The sequence below is a fragment of the Stylophora pistillata genome, chromosome 8, assembly GCF_964205215.1.
Source record: "Stylophora pistillata chromosome 8, jaStyPist1.2, whole genome shotgun sequence".
Classification (NCBI taxonomy): domain Eukaryota; kingdom Metazoa; phylum Cnidaria; class Anthozoa; order Scleractinia; family Pocilloporidae; genus Stylophora; species Stylophora pistillata.
The window spans coordinates 11,180,380-11,205,583 of record NC_142526.1 but is presented as its reverse complement, the minus strand read 5'-3'; the positions used below and the strand labels follow the sequence as shown (position 1 = coordinate 11,205,583).

The 25,204-nt window shown below is 39.0% G+C and overlaps 3 protein-coding genes across 5 annotated transcripts in view; all 3 read right to left on the bottom strand.

The window, feature by feature from the left end:
• The window catches only part of LOC111336041 (uncharacterized), a 48,002-nt gene extending 39,745 nt beyond the window's left edge, over window positions 1-8,257 (bottom strand). For both annotated transcript variants that reach the window (XM_088731672.1, XM_088731673.1), the window contains exons 1-6: window positions 8,132-8,257; window positions 5,515-5,625; window positions 4,099-5,139; window positions 2,194-2,235; window positions 1,521-1,628; window positions 767-1,111 (exon numbers count right to left, since the gene is read on the bottom strand). In XM_088731672.1, the coding sequence (XP_088587798.1) occupies window positions 767-1,111; window positions 1,521-1,628; window positions 2,194-2,235; window positions 4,099-5,139; window positions 5,515-5,625; window positions 8,132-8,201 (1,717 nt within the window). In that variant the 5' untranslated portion in view covers window positions 8,202-8,257. The remainder of the gene's footprint in view (window positions 1-766; window positions 1,112-1,520; window positions 1,629-2,193; window positions 2,236-4,098; window positions 5,140-5,514; window positions 5,626-8,131) is intronic.
• A 2,357-nt stretch (window positions 8,258-10,614) lies between these two features.
• On the bottom strand, window positions 10,615-16,407 carry LOC111336057 (uncharacterized). 2 transcript variants are annotated; one of them, XM_088731674.1, is made up of 8 exons: window positions 16,248-16,407; window positions 15,665-15,736; window positions 14,566-14,754; window positions 14,109-14,282; window positions 13,146-13,591; window positions 12,539-12,694; window positions 11,667-12,165; window positions 10,615-11,112 (listed from the first exon to the last, which is right to left on the bottom strand). In XM_088731674.1, the coding sequence occupies exons 1-8, from the start codon at window positions 16,345-16,347 to the stop codon at window positions 10,745-10,747; spliced, it is 2,004 nt and encodes a 667-aa protein (XP_088587800.1). In that variant the 5' UTR covers window positions 16,348-16,407; the 3' UTR covers window positions 10,615-10,744. The 2 variants fall into 2 exon arrangements, with proteins under 2 accessions (XP_088587800.1, XP_088587801.1); XM_088731675.1 differs by lacking the exon at window positions 12,539-12,694.
• A 1,640-nt stretch (window positions 16,408-18,047) lies between these two features.
• LOC111336058 (uncharacterized) lies at window positions 18,048-25,063 on the bottom strand. Its single transcript, XM_022942085.2, has 5 exons — window positions 24,887-25,063; window positions 21,256-21,561; window positions 19,653-20,012; window positions 18,943-19,193; window positions 18,048-18,312 (listed from the first exon to the last, which is right to left on the bottom strand). Exons 1-4 carry the CDS (start codon window positions 24,969-24,971, stop codon window positions 18,952-18,954), a joined length of 993 nt encoding a protein of 330 aa, XP_022797820.2. The 5' UTR covers window positions 24,972-25,063; the 3' UTR covers window positions 18,048-18,312; window positions 18,943-18,951.
• Between the last annotated feature and the right edge of the window lie 141 nt (window positions 25,064-25,204).

Genomic DNA, 25,204 nt, shown 5'->3' with positions numbered 1-25,204 from the left:
AATCGGCCGCCATCTTGCCCCACGACCGAGTTTAAAGAAGAATGGCTCTAGCGGGTAATGTGACGTCAAATCGAGAACACGAAAGTCTGCATCTCACACATTTTCACTTGTTTGGGAAGATTATCGTCGATATTGTCCGAAATATGCCCACTAGGTGTGTTGTATGAAGATTGTATGAAGCGCGATACCCTCTTGCAAATTTCGCACGTTGCTACATCCTTCTACAACACACTTAGTAGACATATTTTCGGACAATTATCGACTACAACCTTCCCAAACAAGTGAAAATGTGTGAAAAGCAGACTTTCGTGTTCTCGATTTGACGTCACATTACCCACTAGAGCCATTCCTCTTTAAACTCGGTCGTGGGGCAAGATGGCGGCCGATTTTCCGTATTTTGACTGGGCATAGAAAATTGAAGATTTGAGCAAATGAAAAAATTTTTGCGCAGAAATACTCAAAAAAATAAGCTTACTTCGTTAAGCGAAAAAAATTTTTTGGGTGTAGGTGCACTTTAACCGAAAGTGCCCCTGATGTTCGAAGAGTACACTTGTCGGCTGGATAGTGATTTATCAGTAGAAAATTTTTAACCACACTTCAAACAACTGGGGCCAGATTACTTAAATGATAACCCTTACTTCGAAAAACGGAAAAATTAAATGAAATCACACGAAATTATTCACCTTTACAGCCTCAGATTGTTGCATGAGGGCCAAAAGTATGCGTGGTTCTAACGAATTAATCGTTAAGAAAAGAGCTTAGTTACCTTCTGGTATTTGAAGAAAAGTTGTCCCATGACTCACTGTTACATTGATGTGATTTTTCGCCGGACCTTTTACTTTAATCTGAGCTTTATGTTCATCTTCAGCTTTAATGTTTGCAGGAAGTTTGACAACAATGGTTTCCACCATGGGTGCCTTGTTAGACACCTGGTCCTCTAACGCCGGTTTACCATTTTCACCTTTAATGTTTACTAGAACAGGCTTTCGGGATGTCTCCAATGATTTTGTTACCTCAGACGGCACTGTTACAGACAACTCCGTGTACGGTTTCTCTGTTGCTTTATTCGTTTTTACTGCTTGTTGAGGTTTCGTGAAGGTTGAGGTTGTTTCTATGACAAACGAAACAGTCGTTAGATCTTTCAGGAAACCAGAAATGATCCCTGATGACTACAAGCTAGAATCAAATTGAACAAAGGGGCTCTTATCTGGCTTGCGTACTAATGATAAATTTGCCTGCTCTCTTCTTTTCTGGTATGCTTTAAATCCGGCGCGTTACATACGTTGCGTTACGAACGTTCTGTAACTTTTGTACGTTACTAGATTTTGACTGAAAGCCATGTATGTTCCTAAGGACCACGGGCGTCATAGATGACTTTGTACGAGTTTGATTAATGAGTGGGATAGAAAACCAGCAAGTGTTTATGGTCGTCCACCGACAACAAAGTGCGGTTCCATTCTACCCTTTATTGATATGACTATCGAGTACAAGTATTAGAAAAAAAATTATGCAGTGCTCACCATTGCCGCATATGTTGCATTTCTTGGGGCAGTTAATTTTCAGCCAAGCCTCGTTACAGCTGGCCTCTGTATATTTACCACACACAGGGTCGTCATTACACCAAGTTTCTATGGGAACAAGTAATATACACGTCAATAGGACTTCAGCAAAATGTTTAGTCAGTTTTGGGCCTGTTATCACTGAAGAGCAGATAACCCTCTAACTCAAAGGTTAACGTCTTTGGTTTGAGTGGGCATCATCCACGTTCCCTTGAACAGTTATATCTCTCAAATCATCAAAGGTGTGTATATTTTCGCGAGCCGGTTTTTCCCAGTATTTCCAAGGAAGAGAAATGAAGCTCTAGTTACACCGATTTTTACAACAAGAAGACTTAAAAGGAAGATACTGTGGCCATTGAGCAATTTTTAAACAATTGTCGAAAGTCATTCGGGTTTGCACTGGTTTTACTTTACTTCGCCTTGTGATTGGTCCAGAAGACTCCCGCTATCTTCTCAACCAATCAGATGCAAAACTAAAACCAATCACGACTTGGTCGCCCTCATTTTCCCGCGTGGCTCTTAAAGGAATTTTCCTTTCTTCTGATTGGTTATCGTGATTACTTCAATCGGTTATAGTTTCACGACACTCGATCGAAAAATGCTCTTTTTTTCGTTAGGTATTCTCTTTACTCACCGTAAACGTTTGGCACAGCGGTAGCATTCTGCTCCACAACGGCTGCAGGAAAAAAGGGTAAATTTTCATTTGGGATTGGACCAAATAGCTGTTAAGTAATGAATACTACCACTGATCTGCTTCTAAATACAGGATAATTTGTATATCGACAATGCACTATCCATCATACCTATTACGGACAGACATGTGATTGTAAAACAAGCAAGCAACACGAAGTTATGTAATAGCCGTTAAAGGGGTTGGGTAGACTTTAACAGTAAGAGGTTGTTACTGAGATTTATAATATATTTTACCAAAGAAGTGGTTGCACTAAATTCGAAATGGAAATCAAAATATTCTGCGAACTCTCAGGACAATATATGGCTACTTAAGCTTGATATGCGGATCTGCAAGCCTCATCTAAACTCGCTCATTTATATTTAGAGTCATTTCTCATAAGAAACTTATCATAACCCCTTTTTTTTTCCTTTGTCTACTAATGACAAATAAGTTACTCCTTGAAATGAACTCATTTAACCGAAATATATTCATCTCACGACGGAACAAATCTCTTAAGCTAAATATTTAATTTACCTTGTTCAAGTAGCTCCTTTATGTCATTAAAATCAATTAAGGTGCAGTTTCTCTTGCAATGTAATAGGAACTTTAAAGACCAAAGAGCTACGTGAGCTCATTAAGAGAGCTACTATTTGATTCATAATAGGCCTTTTGATGACATTATATACATAGATGTCTTCTTTACATAGAAAATCTCCAACCAAAAACTTCTAATCAAGTCTTAATACCCCTAAGGACAAGTATGTTGCAGATGTTACATTTGTGACGATCAGCTACGTTGGACAGCTTCTGTAGCTGCAATTTAACTTAAGTGAAAGTAAACAATAGTATTTAGACAATACGGTTGGCCTGTTTCGGTGGACAAGTTTGAAACTGTCAGAAATTTCCACAGTTTCACACACCATTACTAATTAGCGAGCCCCCGAATGAAAATCGGTGAAGAGGATAGTATGATAAACGTCTTTTACGAAAACAGTGCAAAATTATCTTAAAACGGCCTCAATCACTGCAATGAATACATTTTGCAACCTAGATCTGACCGAACAAGGTCAACGCTCATTGAAGTCTTTCATCGAAAAACAGGCAAAAACTTACTCTGAGCAAACACCGATAGCAGTGATGCAGTAATCGCTTGAAGAAAGAAACTGAGTTTCATGTTTTCCGCCGCTCGGGTGTCGTCGATACCATTTTAGTTCTTACATGGAGAACAGAAAAAAGCCTCCACGAGCCGTGCATTCATTAACATTAATGTACGTATCGGCCGGTTTGTCTAACATCGCATCAATGGCCACCCGCAAATCCTCGCAAAAACACTACGAGTCTAACAGGGAACCATCTTTATAAGACAATCGCGGAGCCACAGGGGTGGCCAGAGTTTTCTCCGTGTTTACCGCTTAGCGCAGTTCAAATGTACAACAAATAAAATCTGAGCGCGCTTAAAAATTAATGTGGGGCGCCGAAAATCTGTTTGTTTTAAAACATTTTGTTTGCCTTGTGAGTATATGTCCTGAGAAATTTCCAAGGAGTTTGGACGAAAATTTGACAGTTTTATCATTTGCCGGTCATAACACCTATTGAAATGAGTCATTTTCTTTTTCTAGTAAGCTGCTTTATGTAAGAGAAATGCTTAAAATGAAGTTCTTAAAGATTATAAAACGTTTAAAGGGAACATTATAAACTTGAAAGCTAGACAGTCATGAAAAAACTGAAATTTGAGCTTATCAGCTTTCATTTATAATCATGTTCGTGAAAAGAAAAACAAAAGATTCTTTTTTCTGACGCACAAAACAGAAAATGACGATTTACCTTCCTTTTCTTTTTCTTTATTCTTTTAAGATTGGTACTTACGATGTTGTTGCATGGTCACAGGTGCACCAGTTCCCGTGTTGTGTCTAAAATCCACGGTGATATTCTGATTTGGAGCCAGCGGAGTTGCTGTGGCTGTCGCGTTGCTGATGATCTTATCCACAACTCCTCCCTCAAAAGGATTCACAACATCAGGACCACTGGGCATGGGAGGAGCCTCGGTCGGGAGTGCTTGCGCAACACTTGACTGCATTGACGTCAAGTTTTGCACGGTAATGTGACTTGGAGTTTCATGCACAACAGGGACCTCAACAGGAACCGCTGGTTTTTTATCGGTTTCAAACGAAATTTTGATGTTTTGGTTTTGCTCCTGGGCTGGAGTTGCTTCCAAACTAATTCCATTTCCTTCAGCTGTTACTGCGGATGTTTCGTTTCCAAGAAATGATATTTTTATATTTTCCGTGTTACCTTCTGGTGCTGGTTGCAAGGCAACCTCGTTCACGCCTTGCAAAGGCTGGTTTTTCTCAATAAAAGAAATTCTTATTTTTTCTACACCGTTGCTTTCAAGTGGTTGTACTGCTGAGGGAATGTCAACAACCCAGTCAGGATTCTTCTTAATTTCTAAAACTTCCATTTCCTCAACAGGAACAAGTTCACTTGCATTCATAACAATTAGAGGTTCTGATGTTGGTTCTATCGTTCCCACTTGAGCTGAAAGTGCCTCTTGTGGGGTTGACGAATCGTAGACGCCTATTTCTGAACCGGATGTCGCTCCAGTCTGTACAACCGGAAATACGTTCTCCGATGCTACTGTCTTATTATATACATTATACGAAGGTGAGCCATCGGTCGGAACACTGACTTCCGGGTAAATTGTCTCATTAGCTATCTCGTTAGTAGCTATGATTGGTGCAGCACCTTGGTATGTTACCTTAGGGTAGGTATAATTTCGGCCAAGAACCACCTTGGAGGTGTCCGGTACTGTGGTAGGAGCATTTTCCCATCCCTTGAGCGGATTTACCGTCGGCTGCGCTGTTGCTGCCAAGTAATTTGCAACTTTCTCTGTTTTTGGAGCTGCTTTCTCTGCAAGAAAAAAAAGATGATAACCCTCTAACATGAGAAATATTTTCGTTACATCTTTATATTATTTATTTCTCACGACAATTTGAAACTGGGAGAAGCGTAAAGGAGTCCACGACAATATTTTCCGTACACAGAATCTAGCGCCTGTATTTTTCGAAGTTTTCGGATTTTTCAAATGCGTACAAAAGATGAATATCTGAACTATGTGACTAGAAATTTTTAACAAGTCCACAAAATATTTAATCTTCACATTTTGTGAGAAGTTTACGCTTCAAAAATTACACATCCTTTCCTGTTTTCACTATTGCGATTAGCTATATACAGTGTATATACAAAACTACACGTGCTGCCTAGATGACTAAACCCTCAACTCACCTTTTCCGCAGTGCCCACACAGCTTTGGACAGTTGAGGTTGATCCAGTCATACGAGTCACAGTGAGTCTTCGAGTACATTGCGCATGCGTTCTGGTCAACGCACCAAGAATCTAAAAAAAAAAAGACAGATCATTTGTACAGAAGTTCGACTGAACGGTAGAGGCAACACCGGAACATGGGCCAAATGGCCCATCTTACAGGCGCTGGTTCTTATAGCATTTGACGATTGAAAGTATAATTTCTTCCTCTCTTACCTTAGTGTTGTAGATGTTGGTCCATCATAGATTGCCCTTCCCTTCCCCATAACCAAAACTATTTAGATTTCCTTAGTGCTTTCAGTTTTAACTCGTGGATTTGTAAAGCATAGGAACAAGTTACATGGGGATTCGATGTGCCAGTCCCGTGAGGAAGTGATGGGGGAAGCAGTATCTTATTAAAGATATCGGACTGATCGTTCATGGTACTAGATGAATTAAGGAGTTTCTTAGAGATGACGGCTCAATCTGTTTCTTGGAATCACAAGATTATTGGCTATTAGTACACCTCTGTATATTCTAATACGTTTGCGCAGTATATCCCTGAGTTCACTTTGATTTAAAGGCTCGTATGTCAGAAAACTATTTATAAACTATGCCCACCGCCATCTTGGATCGTGAGGAACCCTATTGTTGACGCTATAATTTCTATGATCCCCTCAAGACTTCTACAAACAGAGGAGCTGTTGATTGATGATGGCAGTACAACTGTATTACGTCTTATCATCCAAAGTGGCTCCGACTGGGAATTTTAAAAGCTGATATGTAATTGTTCCTAGTTTTACACACTTTGGCCCCTATTTCCCCGCATCTGTCCCAAAAAATCTTCTTTGTTAGGACATTTTCATGATTTTAACGGTAACTTGCTCCATCATTGGTGTCCGTCTCTAATAAGTGTCTTACCGAACAAAACAACCGAACTTCTACAGTAGGGCAAAGGTCTTGGAGCAAAACCTTTTGATCTAGAGTTTAAATCTTAACTATGAGGCAACTACGACTTTCACTGTTCATTTCACTCTCACAAAAAGCGTTTTTGTCTATTCAAATTATCTCGGTGTCGATGATCATGAAGGTTTCGTGCGGACTAAGGATCTTTGCAAGCTCAGATGTTTTCCCTGGTTTCTCGCCACATAAACACTGTTTCCAGGCGGAGGAAGAGAGAGCTTTCTTCCCTTGTTTATGTATTTTCTTCGATTTAAAATTGTAAACAATATTTGTTTGTTTTTGTTCACTTTAGAGATGTAATGCTTTCCATAAACGAAAATTGAACGATAACTTTCGCTAGCAGTGACAATGTCGTGAGCTTTCTTTTTTATTGGTTACTGAAACATGAGTGAAGAACTGAAAATCTTGAGAGGTTGTCAACGCCGAAATCAACGAAAAGGAAAATGCTGATGTGTTTACTGATGGGTTTTGCAACTTCATCACGATATGTAGGATATTTTATTCCTCTTTGTGAGAAAGTGACATACAAAATTGGCCTTGTTTAAGGGGAATTTCCTTTTGAAACATTACGTGAGTGCAATTGAAACGTATCGAAGTACATTTTAACGATATTATGAAATGTTTCGGTAATCCATCGGAAAACCCTATCAGTTTTCGATTCAGCTGCTAGAATACTCGACATACTTTAAGGCCATTCAGGAGTTTTTGACCTGGCGGACTTACACCTTTAAGAAATTGGTTGATGGCTAACGGCTTACTTTCTAGACCGTTTGCGACGGTTTCACAATATGTTTCTCTTATAAACATTTCAAATAATTCATATTCATTTAACACAGTTGATCTTTGGTTTCAAAGCAGCTTGTGTTCAGCAGGTAGTCTGTTAATTGTTGTTACGCTTAGCTGGCATAGCAACGAAAGCGTTCAAGCATATCTTACGAAACCATTTGAATAAATGTGGCGAATGCATTATTGACAGATTTGAGCAGAAAACCAGTGAATGTCTCTCCAGTTATGAGTCTTGGGATGGCTTAGATGGAGTCAAACCGAAAAAATGTTTCACACAGCAAAGATGTTGCGGGATGAAGTCGTTTATCCAGGTGGCAAGATTTATTATGGTGTTACACCAGTTCTTTTTTGTCCTTCGCAAGTATCTATTCATAAAATATTTACATATAGGCGGGAAAGAGAAAAATGTTTAAAATTTTCAAACTTCTTCGAGAGAAAATATTGCTAAAAATTGCCAAATTCATGGTTAATTTGAGAAGCCTATATTTGAAAAAAAAAATGAACACCCGAATTTTCAATCGCACTTTGCGAGTCGATAGTTTTTTTATAAAACTTCTCTTAATTTTTTGTAATTATAATTGATAACCGACATCAAAAAGTGAGATTGATCTGATAAAGTTTTCCCAAACAAACTGTTCTCGTTCTATTCTTTTTTCCTGATTTTAGTTCAGTCCTCTGAAAAACAGATCTCGTCCTTGAAGTCACTTATCTTAGTCAGCGAAGAAGGTTTGACAGCGAGACAGTTTAAAATCAATAAAGTCGCTGGTATATCTTCTACGGTATATTGATGAAACCAAATCTTCGTTGTGTAAGTAAAGTGTACTGAAATGTATAAAAAAAAAAAACTTACCATCTGTGGCTGCTATGACTTGGACAAGATACACAAAAATACAAACGTGTATCCGTCTGTAAGTTGCCATTGCTAGTTGCTTTTCTCCTCGACTTGAAAGTTGCCCCTTTCCGTCTCAATCGAGAGGAGGGCTGTTTCCTCCCAATTTCTAACCTTTTTCTGCAGAAAATAAAATTTCTCTCACTGAAGGGATTTAAACTAAACCTTTACCAAAGTAATGTTATTGAGAAGAGAGATGATAGAAGGAACGTTTGAGAAAACTTGTTTTAGTAGTGTTGGTTGGGCCATCTAACGACCCGCTTTGTTGAATGGTGCTATATTGATTTTTCTATATGTTAGGTAACCTGTAACATCACAAGAGAGTTTACGTTCAAAGATTAAAAAGTATCAGGTCCGACTTGAAATTACCAACAAATTAAGCTTGTCATTTTGAAAATATAATTGTAGAGGGCGCAAGAATTTTTTTCATTTGTTGCATCATATAGTCACAGTAAAATCTGCTCTTCCAAGCCAATTTAAAAATCGTGAAATACTCGATTTTAAGAGTACAAGATTTGACTCTTCTGTTGACAGGCTTTTTGTAGATCTAAAATAGTATCTATTTTCGAAAAACTAGAAGACTTCAATTTTATTTCCGTAGCCATAATGAAGCTAGGCTTCAACTTGGAAATAAAAGATCAGTCCACCGAGCCCAAGTCGGAGATTTATCCGGACAGACTAAACTAGTTTCTCCTGAGATGAAATTTTCTTAAAATTGCTATCTCTTACCTTCGAAAACAGCCAAGTAAAAAAAATAAACTGGTCGCTCTCGTTAAGTTATAAGCGACTGGAATTTTAGCCCCATCTCGTCGAGTCCACTGTCGACATTTCTACTCTGAAAATATGAGCCCAGCAAATAATTAATTCTTTTGTTAACTAAAAATGCGAACTACAACCGGCGCATGCGTATATAGTAGGCCACGTATGTAATCAAATAAGGAAGTCGCTATTCGCGCATGCACTGTGTTCTCTATCTGAAACTTGACTGGTAGACCAATTAGAAAATTTGTTATCGTAACTGGTAGTGTCACGGCGAACTTAGAAACAAGACGTCGCAGACAGGTTCATCTGATTGGAGAGCTTTGGAACGGTTTCTTTCATAACAAGACAAGCAACAGTTTATGCAAGAAGGTATCGATAAACGCAGTTTAGTTCTACTTCGCACTTGCTGAAATCTTATGAGTACAAATTTCAAGAGCATCCTTCCCTAGACAAAGCAAGCATTTGTTTGTGTCTCTTTATTGAAGAAGTAAAAGGTGTTAGCTAAAAGAGCTAATATTCTGTTTTCAATAAGTGCGATGGCTCAAGAATTTGAACAATGTGAAAGCTCGATGAGCCTAGTTGTCAAATAATAAAATGCCTTGAATTGGTCGATTTAGCTTTCAGTTAAAGCTAACTATTCTCAAATCACCGAGGATATTGACCAAATATGACTTGTGTTATTGCATGGCAAGGAAACCCGCGTCATTGCTGACACAGCTTCTAACGGACCTCAGATTTTCTGAAACAATTGACAGTTATGTTTTAACCTTGATTTACTCGCGATTGTCTCATTAAAAACCAGGCGAAATGACTGGTAAAGATCAAAGATCGAGGTGATGACCAGGAATGTATTTTATTGCTTTTTTCACCCAACAGGTATCGCATTAATTTGACGCAGAAACTCCACAATTGACTTCCATGAGTACAGTTCTAAGGTTTGAAAGTACACTAGTCTCTAATAATAACTTCCGTTCTGCTTGTAGAAACGTAATTTTCTGTCTTTGATAATATTTTTTAACTGAACCACCTAACAATCATACTACATTATCGACAGTTTCATCAAAACCACTCAATGTACGTATGACAGCCATTTTATACAACTGATATCGTGAGCGCAACAAAATCCGAATGACTCACTTGTTTCTTTACCTTTAGTTCAAAGACGATATGCGTTGGATATTTCAGAGAAACTTTATAGAATGGAGCTTTGCTAATTCAATTCTTAGAGAGACTGATTTTCGTCGAAACCTTCCTATTTTTCTGTGTTTTTATGCATATTCACAACAGCCTTAGAGCCATTTTCAAGTCGAGTGCGATTTTTCATCTTTTAACCTTGAAAATGATCGAGAGAGAATGTATTGGACTGACAGAAATGAGGTTAGATACCTGTTCTCCCAGCCTGTCAATGCATGTTTAAGAAGACACTGAGATTGTACATGTGGATGTAGGACACTGTTAACACTTGAGTCAGTTGATTTAATGTTTATTAACAAACCAAACATTTCTGGCATTGTCTCGTAATTGACTCGTAATTGACTCGCCAGCGGATAGTTGAGCGAGAAATCTCTTTGGAAGCTGAGCATTCTGTGTTGTTTTTAGCAACAATTACCCGAGTCAAAACAAGACGTGAGCGACGTTCTCGGTCTCTAAGGTTTACAAGAGAGAACTCATAGAACTTAAAATCGAGAAACCAAAATATATTTGCTGGATTTCTTCTCGATACAAAGATAAAATCAACAAAAATGAGTTATAAAACTTGATGTAATGTTAAAGACTTCCGGAAAGTGATTGAAACTACTGAGCACTTCATGTTTAACCCGTGTAGTATGACCCCGGGTCTGCACCGTACTGCTGTTGGTATTGTTGTTCATTTGAATAGTAATTAGCTTGCCCCATGGTATCTTGAGCCCGTGATCTGTCGTATTGCTGGTAAGCAGTGTTGTCATAGCTATTGTATGACTGTGTGTTATAAGACGGATAATTATTTACTGGGCTGCTCTGGGAGTTGTAAGACAAGGAGTCTGCTTGAGGACTGCTCTGTGTGTAATAAGATGCGTAATCCGGTTGGGAATAGCTCGGTTGATCATTGTAGGGAGCCTGGTTCTGGTCGTAACGCTGAGACGAGGCTGCTTGGTAACCGTATGATGCCTGGTTAACTTCTCCAGATTGACTCATTACCTCTACAATAGGAAAATGTAAACATTTTGTCATTTATGATCATGACTTATTCAGGAACCGCATGATTAAGAAATTGATGTAACGAATGGTAGGGCAAAATCTGTAACAAGGCAAACCCTCCATAAACCTGTCAATTGCTAGGTTTGTAAATAAATGTTCGACTTGATCTGACAAGCACAATCTGCGTAATCTGTTTGATGTGACTTGGTTTGACAAAAAGGAAAACAAAAAGGTTTGAATTACAGGAAACTAAACGAAACAAAACGAAATGAACGAAATACTAATTACGAGATTTGTAAGCCTAATAGAAACGTGATAAAACGAGACGCAAAACAACTAACTTGCGAACACTTGGTGTAGACCGTAATATGTATATCCAATCCAGCCCCGCGCGCGCAGGACGAAAAAACTAAACAAGACGCATTGCAATCAACAATGTTTGCAATCCCTCAACCCTTATCCTATCTCTGCAGTTCAGCTGCAAATTCAGCAACACATTAAATGTAGAAACTTAATAATCTCGTAGGATCATTTTTAGTTCCTGATTCGAGCTTACCGTTGGTCCTGTTGAGAGTTTCGTTTGGTTTGCCAAACCAAGACTCAGTGGTTGTGATGTTGTGGTTTCCGTGTTCTTCTGTTGTCGTCAATTCATGCACAGCCTGACCAGCTACACCAGGAGCATTACCTGCAGCCTGGGTCTCTCCTGGAGTAAGTGTTGTCTGCGATATCGGGAAAGGAGAGCCGGGAGTAACACCCTCCACAGGTGGTTGGCCTGGTACCGGAGCAGGAGCAGGCTGAGCAGCTGGTTGTTGGCCAGGCTGTGGAATGGGCTGTCCGGGAAGTGTAGGTGCTGGTTGTTGGGTGGGCTGAGGTGTTGGCTGTTGCGTTACCTGTGGTTGCGGCTGTTGGGTTACTTGTGGTGCTAGACCTGGCAGTTGAGGTGTGGCCACCCCGGCCGCCCCGGCCGCCCCGGCCGCCCCGGCCGCCCCGGCCGCAGCACCTCCTATTCCAAGGGGTGGCGTTGGTACAGCTCCTGGCTGTCCTATCACTGAGATCTAAACATAATAGACATGTCTTTCACATATACCTTGTGGTAACACAACAAAAACGTCACCTTAAGTTCAAGTCTTTCCATCTCAGTAGATAAAATGCCGACAGCAGACGGCAACTCTTGTGTTTTTTTTCAATATCTGTTGACTTTCATGCCCTAATTGTAGCTGCATGACAAGCACGAAGCACAAAAATAGTTCAGAAATAAATCAAAACTTTTCCTGCGCTTTCTGAAAATTTTTTCCAATTTAACTCAGAAAAAAAATTGTGATGCATATGCACGAGCATAAGTTTTTTCCTTTTTTTGTCTTCCAATTTCTCCCTTCCATTTTTCTCCTTTTCCTTCCCTTCATACTCGGAAAAATACATCTACGTTACCTGTGGTTGCGGCTGTTGGGTTACTTGTGGTGCTAGACCTGGCAGTTGAGGTGTGGCCACCCCGGCCGCCCCGGCCGCCCCGGCCGCCCCGGCCGCAGCACCTCCTATTCCAAGGGGTGGCGTTGGTACAGCTCCTGGCTGTCCTATCACTGAAATCTAAACATAATAGACATGTCTTTCACATATACCTTGTGGTAACACAACAAAAACGTCACCTTAAGTTCAAGTCTTTCCATCTCAGTAGATAAAATGCCGACAGCAGACGGCAACTCTTGTGTTTTTTTTCAATATCTGTTGACTTTCAAGCCCTAATTGTAGCTGCATGACAAGCACGAAGCACAAAAATAGTTCAGAAATAAATCAAAACTTTTCCTGCGCTTTCTGAAAATTTTTTCCAATTTAACTCAGAGAAAAAATTGTGATGCATATGCACGAGCATAAATTTTTTCCTTTTTTTGTCTTCCAATTTCTCCCTTCCATTTTTCTCCTTTTCCTTCCCTTCATACTCGGAAAAATACATCTATGATCCTTTCAGTTTGTTACAGTAGTAGGTTTGATTGGAGATGGAAATGTGCTCAAAAAAATTCTCAATGTCGCATATATTTACCTGGACTGCCTGTGACGCTGATTGGGAAGTTGATGGTTGAACACTGCTGACCATAATAGGAACTGTCTGACTGCTGGCTGGTTGTACTGCACTACTTAAACTTGCTTGAGGTACAGGGCCTCCAGCACTCGAAGAAGGAGATGGCAAGACAGTTGCGGCAGGAGAAGTTGCATTTGCTGATGCAACAGGTATTACTAAGGTTTGGGAAGGTTGTGCACTAGATGGGATGACTGTTGCAGCTGCACTTGCACTTTCTGACGGGACAATGGTCACATTGGACTCCGGAGTGACAGGGCTAGGGTTTGAAACGTTCGCACTCTCGTTCGAGACGCTGTTGGCCACGTTGTTCGCGATGTTGGAAAGAAGAGCATCTGTGCTGTTGTCTTGCTGTTGAGTCCCTCCTTTGTGATCTTTAAACCGTAATGTCTTCGGTGTATCACCGTCATCTGAATAAAGTGAGACGAGAGATTGATAAAAGAAGCGTCCGGTGGGAAGTTTTCAAATTCGTGATAAACAACTAGATTGCGGTAGATGAGACTGAATATTCCCGATCGATAAAGAAATTAAGATAGAGCGTAAAGATCTTAATTGGCTCAGAAATAAGTTAGAGTCGCCATTTTGTCTAACTTCCAGAGAATGAAAGGGTAGAAATTTTTAAAAATCTTCCAAAACACTTTTTTAGGATCATTTCTTTTGAAGGCGATTCCCATCACCGCGTTAAGAGAACCTTAGAATTCAAGGTGTCCGGTATTTTCATCCTTGAATCAAATGCATCCATGCTCAAGTAATTTGATTTTTTGCAGAAAAAAAAGAGCGAACGGTTTCGACGTGGTAATTATACTCTTGAGGATTAGATGATAGGAAATTGGCTGTTTTACCTTATCAATCGTTAGTTTATCCGATTTCACAAACCGACATATTACGAAGCACACATCGAAAACAAATGCTTTTCATGTTCATTACCTATGCACTCTCCCCAGACTCCATCCCGGTCAAAGTTCGTGGAGATGGAGCACCATGGCTTGTTGTGATCCAAGTAAGTACAAGTGTAATGCTTGACGCCATTATATTCGAATGGAAACACACAACAACCACTATTGCCGTTGCCACCGTTACTCCACACGCCACAAGTGGTCCCTAAAACCAGAACACAGCAATTTTAGAACAAAGGAGTTTTTCAGAGAGCAACGTTTCGTATTCGCTTCACGAGAAAAAAAAAATGGGAAAATTTCCGAATATGTGAAGCTCTCCGCGCTGAAAAAATAAATCAAGTTGTCTCAGAGATGCAAGGAGAAACAGTCCGATTTACAAGATACCGAAAGTCCATTCCACGTTTGAGAACAGAGTATAGAATCGTTATGAGTTCCAACTCAGTCGGTAAGAACATTTGATTCTGTGCTATAGTGGGACATTATCTTACCGTTATCCATTAAAGGTAAGCACTCTGGGCAGCATTTCCACTTTTTCTTGATGGGCCTGTCACAATTCAAATCCGGGCATTCTATTTTGGAACACTTCACGTGACCATGCGTGCATCGACACTCTGGAATGCAGGGGCCTGGGGACCAGGCATCACCATGATGTCGGATAGAACCCTCATAGACACAATCTATAAACCCGAGAGGGTGAGAAGGTGAGAAGGGAAAGGCACACAACTTCAACAATCACAATACTTTGGGAAGGTGTCTTGAAAATAAAGGGGCTAGATTTATCGCCCAGGTTTCGGCAAAATTGTGCGTCATGGACGTTTGATAAAATTCTTTCTGCGTACAAAAAAATGGTGAAAGTGTGCAGAAGCGATGAGCTAATTAGATTTATGTATTTCCAAGAAGAAATCTAGGAAATTTCTCGTTTTTGTTGCTTTTTGCTATCTCGATTACCCACATAACAACTGGTTCTGAAGCTTCAGTTTCTAGTTCCATCTCTCTAGGAAATTATTTCTTTGACAGTTCTTCGTTTGATTTATATTGGCGAATTAAAAGCTATTTTTCTGCTTTACGTTTACGAGAGAACAGTTTTGCAAGTTCCAAGACGACCGCCATCCAAAATTTTTCCACCAAAAGGTACTCTAGTGTCCATTCCTTTTTACTGCGATGGGCTTAATACTTCGTATTGTTCGTCTTTACCAGTAGTCTTGCTATTCGTGCCGTCTTTGCACTAAACGCATACCATGGGACACATCATCTGTCTATAATGATTATGCGTCCTCTATTGTCTACGGGCCATTGTACGTAAGTACTACTCGAGATTCATTGAAAACAAAACATAAGATTTTGAAAGTGTGAGGCGGTTCTTTCTTAAGGAGTTAAATAAATTTCACCATTTTTTCTTATCTTTTTTGACGAGTATACCGATGAAAATGGTATTTTTTTAAACAATTTAGAATTACTTAGTACTTTTTACGACATGCAAACATTAAACAAATTACCCTTAGATTTGAGACATATCTTAGGAACCTAATTACTACAGGAAATGATAAAATTACGACGGTTAGAGTAGGATAAATTACATCTTATTACCTTTATTGCGGGTAGCAACATTCGCTGGCAGTCTGATTGTGATAAAAGTGGATTTGCTTTCCTGCGAAGAGTCTGTTGTCACAAAGTTGATCAGGGAGGAATAATTGGTGTTAAAACAGGTACGTAAACCAAAATGAAATACTACGGCTTAGCAGGTGGAAAAAATAAAAGATGACAAAATCGCGAAATTATTGAAATCTTATAGAAACTCTTGACGAAATTGGCGCTTTTGTATTCGATACTACTTGAAGGAAACGACTGATTCCAATCGACTAAAATCGGCCAATTATAATTGTGAGATGTTTGGTCTATGGAAACTTTGATTACATTTAATTCCTACACTTCAATGATCACCGTTTTCCAAGTAACTCACAACCATAAATATCCACTCCATAGCCACCATTATGGGAAAAAGCTTAGATTAAGATGTACTCTTGCATCAAATCTTTTTGGCTAAAAATTCCTCAAAAACGTGCAGTATACGGGCGCAAAACAACGGTCTTTATACCCTAGTGACGCTATCACATTTAAAGAAAGGGTCTTTATTCCTTGCTGGTTGTTACAATTATGTGTGAAAACTTACCATCATTGTTTTTGAAGTGCCTTTTCCCTTGGCAAATGATTAATAAAATCAGTAGTATAAATAACTCGGGTATTTCCCGATCGAGAATTATAAGTCGCATTTTTGTAGACAATTCTGTCACTGCCTTCGGTTGAGGCAGTTCCAGAGTCACGTGACAGCAGCTATTTTACGGTAGCTGATTTCGTTGTCCATGCACTTACATTATTAAACGTTAAGTGGCAGACTTCACTCGGTTTACCTCAGTATGTAAAAAGGTGCTCATTTGATGTTTACAGATAAAATTCAAAAGTCTAAAATCATATTTTATAGCAGCAGAGCCTTTAAAGATTTACTATTGTCGTTACTTTAATAACGACATCAATTTCAGCGTCTCAGATTTTTCCCGAAATAGGAACATTTTCCTGAATATATATCAAGGAGGCATTGGATATATAGAAACCCGAACTATTCTTTCGTTTTTTCCCGAAAATTACAAACGATCAAGAATGTCCGAGGTTTACTTACTCCACAGCTTTAGATCCCAGCAATCATAGTCGTGGGAGGCGGGAAATGTGTTGCAGTATTCTAGCACTTTTCTGAGTCGAGTTTCGGCTCCAGGGTTCGGGGTGCGCCTCAAAAATGTTTTCAAATTAAAAGAGAATTATGTGGGAAACGCCCTTGACGCCTGATGTATGACTCAAACAATTGGGACGTTTGCAATCGTCCGGAAAAATTGCAGTCTCCGTGGAAATTTGAACAATCGTGACACAGCAAGTGTAAAGACATCATAATCAATCCTAGCACGGGAAATTTTTTTTTTATTCATTTCAGACCTATCACCTCCTCGAGTTCAACATTAGGCTTTGAGAATAGGTGCCAATCATCATTTCCGGGACTCATCCTGATATTGTGGCATGCAATGAGCCTTGCTACCTTTTCTGAATGGCATACGAGTCCTTTAATTCCAGACACCTCTTTGGTACTTACTTTAATTCGTGAGTTGAAAAACGAGTTACCCCTAGCGGTTAGCGTGCTAGACTACGGCTCGAGAAGTCTGGGTTGAAGGAAGCAAGGTACTTTTTTCTTACAGTACCTCTCTCCACCCATGGCCAGGAGTATGAATTGGTACTGGAAAATTGTAAGAGGAGCCTTACGAAAGGTAAGGCTTCTACCTGCCGCCGACTAGCATCTCATCCAGGAAAGAAGGAGCACTCCTTTTTAATTGCTTCCTACCGTATAAATATGGGGATAACTTCCGGCTGGATTGGCCACTTTGCTCAAGAACGGACATAACAGCTTCACCTCATTAAAACTCATGCGTGGAGAAAGACGCTGTAAGAGTAAACTATCTCGCCAAAGAACGTAATACAAAGACTCGACGCATGCTTTATGCCCATTGGGGAATGGAGACAAATAGGATTGGAGCCAATAAGTTTCTCGGACCTTCTTCATCGTCTGAAAGGTTTTGAAGGTATGGAGACTTTGCCCTTGGAACTTTCAATTTGTCGCTCTACTCTAGCTTCATGTCACGGGTATCATCTCACAGTCAATGACCTTGGGAGCACTGAGGAAATCGAACTAAACTGATTTGACTCGACTACGTATATGGCCCCTACCATCGATAGTCCTGACAACAGTGCTCCCCTCCCCCCCCCCCCCCGTTCCCCTCATCCAGCTACCGGAAACTTTTACAATGAAAGATCCTTCTTACGAAAAAAAATTCTCACTACCGTTGTCAGACTTAAATCACCACATGGTTGAAAGAAAATTGTAGGCGAACACCCGTCCGACGGTTGTTGTTTTAAAACTACAAGACACAAGTTTTCGATAAATGAGTTTATTTCTCAATGCCGCATTCAACTTTCAGTTCTCAAAAATAACATTCTTCTTGAAGTTGTAATAAAAATTTGGAAGAGCGATCGTCTTCAACATCATTAGAGATTAAAAATACTTTTTTTAATATAAAATTTAAAGGTGTGAAATAAGATGCAAATACAGAGTGTTTAACTTTCTGCTTTTCGTCTCTCCTCTTTCTCAACGGTGTTAAAACCTCAGATTGTCATCTGCTCGTAGCGACATCCTTCATCTGTTTGGAAACGAGATGAATAAAAGTAACAGTTGGATCATTAGGTAATGTAATCTGAGGAAAGCGTCTATGTTTTACACCTGATACCCTATACCTCTGGGCATACAATTTGCAATGAAGTGATTTCACACATGTTCCAAATAAAAGTGTTTTCACGATTTTTCCGAGACACGAGAAAATTTTTTCTACCCTTTTCCTATTCAATCGTTATGGGATAAACCAAGTACCCATCATTTGCTATAGTAACAATATATGACGTCAGGAGAGGAAACAGATTGATTAATCTTTTAGTAATCAGCCTGTAATAATGAGGTTGCCATCAAACAAGACTCGAACACCTCGTTCATTATTTTTTCTTATGAAAAAAAATTTTTTTTTATAGAATTTGTTGGAAGCGTCAGCAATTTTTTGGCATCTATTTTGAATAAGGTCGCAAACTGCGAAAGGTCGTATTTACAAATCTTCTAGGCTAGAGAAGTCATGAGAAAGACTTTTTATCGGTAATATTAACCATAGCGTTTCGAAAACTAGAAAAGCAACGACGCAAAAGTCATTTTGCATAGCGGGTAAAAGCTCGTCAGGAAAGGTAATAGAGATAATTTGTCAAAAACACTTTCTGTTAGTACCTACCCCAGTCATTTAGTGGTGTCCTTTTCCTTCTTCGCCGCCTTGTCCTTGTGGACACGGTTTGTCGGGGCAATAAGGATTGGGGTCGAATATGACACTCTGGCTAACTGCTGTGCCGCTGGACGTCACGGATACTGTTTTAGGGCCCTGGGCAACAATATTTGCATTATTGGGGTCCATTTTGCCAACAACTTTCTGATGATTTCCTCCACTTTCTATTCTTAATTTGTGACCCTTTACAACTTGCTCCTCGTCTGCATGAAAAGGAGAACAAAAATAACTAGGTATCAGAGACATAAACCAAAAGGACCCCTTTGGTTGACGGTGCAAATTCTTCCGAACATGTTCTGGCTCGAAACGTTAGCTAGTAACACCCTGAAACTGATTGTGTTAGACACCTCATTAAGAGGAAGTTGACATTTTCCCTTTGCCATGCATGGAGCATGATTATTTACAGTCCCTTTAAACTCGCGCAAGATTAAATACAGTTCAGTTCTGTTTATTTCTTGCAACCGAATCTCTACCGATGTTCGGGAGAAGTGCTTCAATTCGATGAAAAAATCCTGCTTGGAGACTTTTTGTTACTTGAATCGTTTTCTACATGATTTTAAGTTGCTTTTGTAAATAAGCAAATTTCTTTTTCACGGGGGAGGGGAAGGGGAACGCGCCATGCAAGTTTCACGCGATATATATTACTCTTAAATACTACTCACGCTTTGGTTTATGAGCCATAACAGGTATTGAACTTTCAAGGTTTGTAATTATCTTATTAGCCAGCATCTTGTCAACTTGATGGTGCACGAGAGCCAAAGGTGTCTCGGCTCCAGGTTTCTTTACAGGTTTATGCTCCTCTTCGGGTTCATGAAGTAACTGCTCAGGCTCGTGCTCTTGTTTTACAGGCTCTTGTCCTTCTTCGAGTAAAACTTCCTTGTTTGATTTTTGCTTTGGGTGTGTTTGTTTTTCTTCGTCTAACGGAGGACTTTTCCCATCATGCCCTGGTTTTGCTGCCTTCGATGATTGTTCCACCGGTGTCGAGGGCCCCGTGAGAGGAAGGGGTATGGGCCCTTTGAGACCTTAATTAAGAAAAGAAAGAAAAGTAGCATAAATAATAAAAATAATAGTAATAATTACAATAATAATAATAATAATAATAATAATAATGATGATAAAGAGTATTTCTATAGCGCACAACTCCAATAAATTGCCCGTGGCGCTTTACAACAATTAAAAATAAATTATAAACAAACTACATTTACTAACATTCACTAACAAACATTTTAAAAAGATAAGTTTTCAAAACGCTTTTTAAAATGTCAACAGAAGAACTCCTAGGTGTTGAAAGAGGCAAAGAGTTCCACAATCTAGGAGCACATACTGCAAACGATCGATTTCCATAAGTTCGCATTTTTGAAGATGGCTCTACAAGGTCGCCATTACTAACAGATCGCAAAGAATAAGAGCTCCTACGATAAGTTAAAAGATCAGACAAATACGACGGGCCTTACCATTAAGAGATTTATAAACTAAAAGAAGAATCTTAAAAACAATACGATGCCTAATGGGAAGCCAATGCAGATCAATTAAAGTCGGAGTAATATGATCGAACTTCCTAGTCATACAAACTAGACGCGCAGCAGAGTTCTGAACAGATTGTAATTTAGCAATATGGAACTCCTTAGGAAGTCCATAAAGTAGAGAGTTACAATAGTCAAGTTTAGAGTTACTTGTCAGTTTAGAACTTATCAGCAAATCATGGTTTATCAGGGAAACGATGAAAGTTTCGGAGACTGTTGGGAAAGATAGAGAGATAGCTTATTAAAATCAAATCGCAGCCTGTAAGCCAAATTAATTAAAAACAATAATATAATATCTAATAATGTCTAATGCAGTGTAGTATATGAATCCCATATTGATGAAATTTTTAAAGACTAGGATTAAAAACTATTCCTTTAAACAGTTTTGGCATAAAATTTAAGATTAATAAGAGTTAAAAATAGTCTACATTCACCTGAAATATATCAAGCACCATGTGCTTGGCTGGCTTTAGAATCATAAAAGAGTTGTTTGCCGTGTCGGTATAGACGCTTAGCATTCTATAGGAGCGACTGTTCCTCAGCTTGTAAATGGAATGATTTGATGATTGTGGCAAATTTTTGAGCATGACTGTCTACGATGATACGACGGGTTAATTGACATCCCGACGTAAAAAAAAATACAGTGATTCATTACTCCCCGATGCGGCAAATGTAAGAAGTTTCTAAAGTTAAACACAATTCCACTACGCTGTAAATGAAGATATATATGTTTTGCCTTTACCTGTTTTCACTTTCACCATGCTACACTGCGGGCATGGGCCGCTGTCTTTTACCATGGTGATGGTGTGGTCTGGTTGCTGGTCTTCAGGCTGCACGTTTAGCTGGCTAGTATCCAGAGAAACCGTACCTGGCCCCTGCATGGATACAGACACGCTATGCGGGCCTATGTGTCCAGATACTTTGTTGTCTTTGTGCAATTTGTCCACATGGACATTATAGACGTTCAAGTTCTGAGGATCTCCAGGGGCATCCAACAGGGGCTGGTCGACTGTGGCTTGTTGGTAATACTGTGGTTTTTCTCCGGGTGCTATAAAGATTGCGACGATAAAATGAACATTTAAAGAACTACACAATAATTCAATGCGATCCGTGCTAGAAAAAACCCTTGTACTAACTCCTCATGAATAACAATACCATAAATAACCAAAATAAGGTCAGAGTAATTTCATCAAACCCATTTTTTTAACACTCAACATTCGTAAAAAATTTTGCAGAAACATTATAAGATTCTTGAGCAGTGAAGTTAACGGTTATAGTAAAACGCCCCAAAAAAATTAGCCCATTGGCTTAAAAGTTGACAAATAAAAATCGATGGTCATAAAAATAGTTAACCTCATAAAATTTTCTACAAGATCGAGTCACTTTGCGGATTCATTTTGGGTTAACAGTAAGCCGTAAAATGGGCAAAATTTAAGACGTCAACCGTAAAAGTCATCACCTTATTGAGACCCTCTTACGAACTCAAAGTTACGACCTGACGTTATTTAGCACTTATTGTGTCAAGGATCTCAAACTCAATGACTCATTGTTGAAGAAAAGATTATTGTTGGACATCATGGTTACAAGTGCGAGACAATGATTCGTTCTGGACTCGTTCTCAAGCTATTTCTGATTTTGAAGTCGGACGCCGTTACAACTAATATAATGAACCACTTCGTCTCCCTTGATATAAGCTAAGTAGGCTTTGAGACCTTGCTTCGATGTGAAGGTCTTACAAGCTTGGGTCACATGAGACGAGAACTTAGTCTGCTGAATGAAGCGTCAAACTGATTGCCTTGGTCGAATCAAAGAATTTCTTCCTACCTTTTCATTTTCCAGGGTCTTCAGATATAAAATCTTTCTATATGTTTTTCTCTGGTCTCTGTTGTTACGGGAAAATTTAGCGATTTTTCCGTGTGGATATTTAAGCATATTTATTCGTTTTTTTCGGTATTCTGGCCTTTCTCAATTCATGCGAGTTCCTTTCATTGAGATTTTTTAAAAATATAGAAAAAAAGCTACAAAAGTTTTTGAATAATCAACCTACCTTGTACAACTGCATCTCGGTACTTTTGTTGTTCATTATTAGTGGAATTTTAGGTAAAATGATAACTGTTAATGATATTTCTGGAAAAACTGGATCTCATGGTAGTTGGAAGCTGAGTTTATACTCGTAACTTCAATTCCTTTCCTACGATCAAACTTTACACCAACCTTGCTTAGATAAGCAGAAAGTTTCAATTGTATCTTTCATTTCATTCTATGATTCGCTCTGTTCTAATTGCCATGGGTATATTTTCGATATCAAAGCTGTAAATTCTCACCTAAGTTTCCTATTTTTAATGAACTAAAGTTTATTGAACCTGCTCTTTCATTTTCGACGTATAAATAATATAAATGTTTCCAAGAGACGTTTTCCGTTCTTTTGTAATCCTATTCAAATATTATCAATTTAGAGGATAATACAATGAATATATGAAGTTCATATATTCATTGTATCTGATTTATCATTATTGGTTTATTACGAATCACCTTAACGGCCTGCTCCCAGTTGGCTTGTTAGCTCAATTGGTAGAGCGCTACACTAGTATCGCAGAGGTCAGTGGTTCGAATCCCGTACAGGCCTGATTTTCTTCAGGTCTGATTTTCGCTATTGCATAAATAGCGCTATCTACTGCGAAGGATCGTGCATCATACGTATTAGAGGACAATAGAACCTCTGTCACACCGGTTCAATGTTTAAGTAAGTACTTTGTGAAGATTTTTCGATTACGAACTTGAGTACGCTGAAGGTCACGTCAGTTCATGGCCTGACCTAGAATAAAGTTTACCGTGGAACCAAAGGGTTGTCTCGTCCTTGACATCCGTAAAAGTTCACTCAAAGAGATCGCCTGTACAAGGGAATCGTGACGAGTTCCCGTTCTCGTTGCTGAGTCGTCTCTACTAAGCTAGTTCCCCTGTTATTGTTGTGGCTTCCGCGAGATTTAAATTTGGGTGCAAAAACCTATCGTCACACTGTGAATCACAAACCTTAGTCACGAGCTCAAATTTGTTTCAGCAGTAGCCTACATCATGAACTCATATGGCTCAAAATTCACGAAGTCACTCTTTCCTATCAGTCAGGCATTTCCGTTTTATTTTGTCCATATACTTTGGTCAAATTTCACCCTATGGAGAAGCAGTGATGGAGTGGACTCGAAATATTTAAAGTGCACCTACACCCAAAAAATTTTTTTCGCTTAACGAAGTAAGCTTATTTTTTTGAGTATTTCTGCGCAAAAATTTTTTTATTTGCTCAAATCTTCAATTTTCTATGCCCAGTCAAAATACGGAAAATCGGCCGCCATCTTGCCCCACGACCGAGTTTAAAGAGGAATGGCTCTAGTGGGTAATGTGACGTCAAATCGAGAACACGAAAGTCTGCTTTTCACACATTTTCACTTGTTTGGGAAGGTTGTAGTCGATAATTGTCCGAAAATATGCCGACTAAGTGTGTTGTAGAAGGATGTAGCAACGTGCGAAATTTGCAAGAGGGTATCGCGCTCAATACAATCTTCATACAACACACCTAGTCGGCATATTTCGGACGATATCGACGACAATCTTCCCAAACAAGTGAAAATGTGTGAGATGCAGACTTTCGTGTTCTCGATTTGACGTCACATTACCCGCTAGAGCCATTCTTCTTTAAACTCGGTCGTGGGGCAAGATGGCTGCCGATTTTCCGTATTTTGACTGGGCATAGAAAATTGAAGATTTGAGCAAATAAAAAAATTTTTGCGCAGAAATACTCAAAAAAATAAGCTTACTTCGTTAAGCGAAAAAAATTTTTTGAGTGTAGGTGCACTTTAACTTCATGAGTTCAAGTAATTATATTATTTATTACAAGCTAAATAGAGAGTCAATAGACGGTAAAAAACAGTAACTTAAAAAGCGATTAAAACAGTTTAGCAGGTAGTGACATCCTTGTCATGAATAAATAAACAGTGGTCTGAGAAAAAATCTTGTAATAAAGGGCATTGTTCTCTCTTTCAATGCAAACCATTGTAAACTGGAACATGTGTATTAATAAACGAAAAAAAGTTTCTTTCTCTATGAACGGAAACGATGAATGTGTTTAAACTTCAACATCGTCAAAATAAAATTCCCATGCTTCATTTTAACCCGTCTTCTGATTTGTACGCAAGTAGACAATTTTTGTTTCATATGTCATAATAAGACGTTTGAGTGAAGCGAAAAAGCGACAGGTTTTTAAAAAAAACGTTATAGTCGAACATCGCGTTTGGCAGCACTTTTGGACAGAAAATTCTGGTAAACATTCTTCCTTCGAGCGCCCGCTTTCAATAACTAATTTACATAGGTTTTATTTGTACCTGGTTTATGTTTGCGGTGATGTCGAGGCCTGCCATCTACCAAAGCCACAGCCAAGAAAATCAACCAAAACTGGTAACGGGACATGTTATGACGAGAAGATCTCTATCTTCAAGTTAGCATCAATGACACCGAGTTTGGTTGTCTTTCAAGTGATACAATTCTGTTGTTACCCCCGCTGTGATCCATAACCTTTTTACGCTTGACGTCATAGGTGAATTATTTCATTACTAAGAAACTTGTGCTAGAATTTGATTCAAAGCACCCTTTAATCGATCAATTTAATGGTGTTAAATTCTGTTAGATCGTTTAGTACTTCT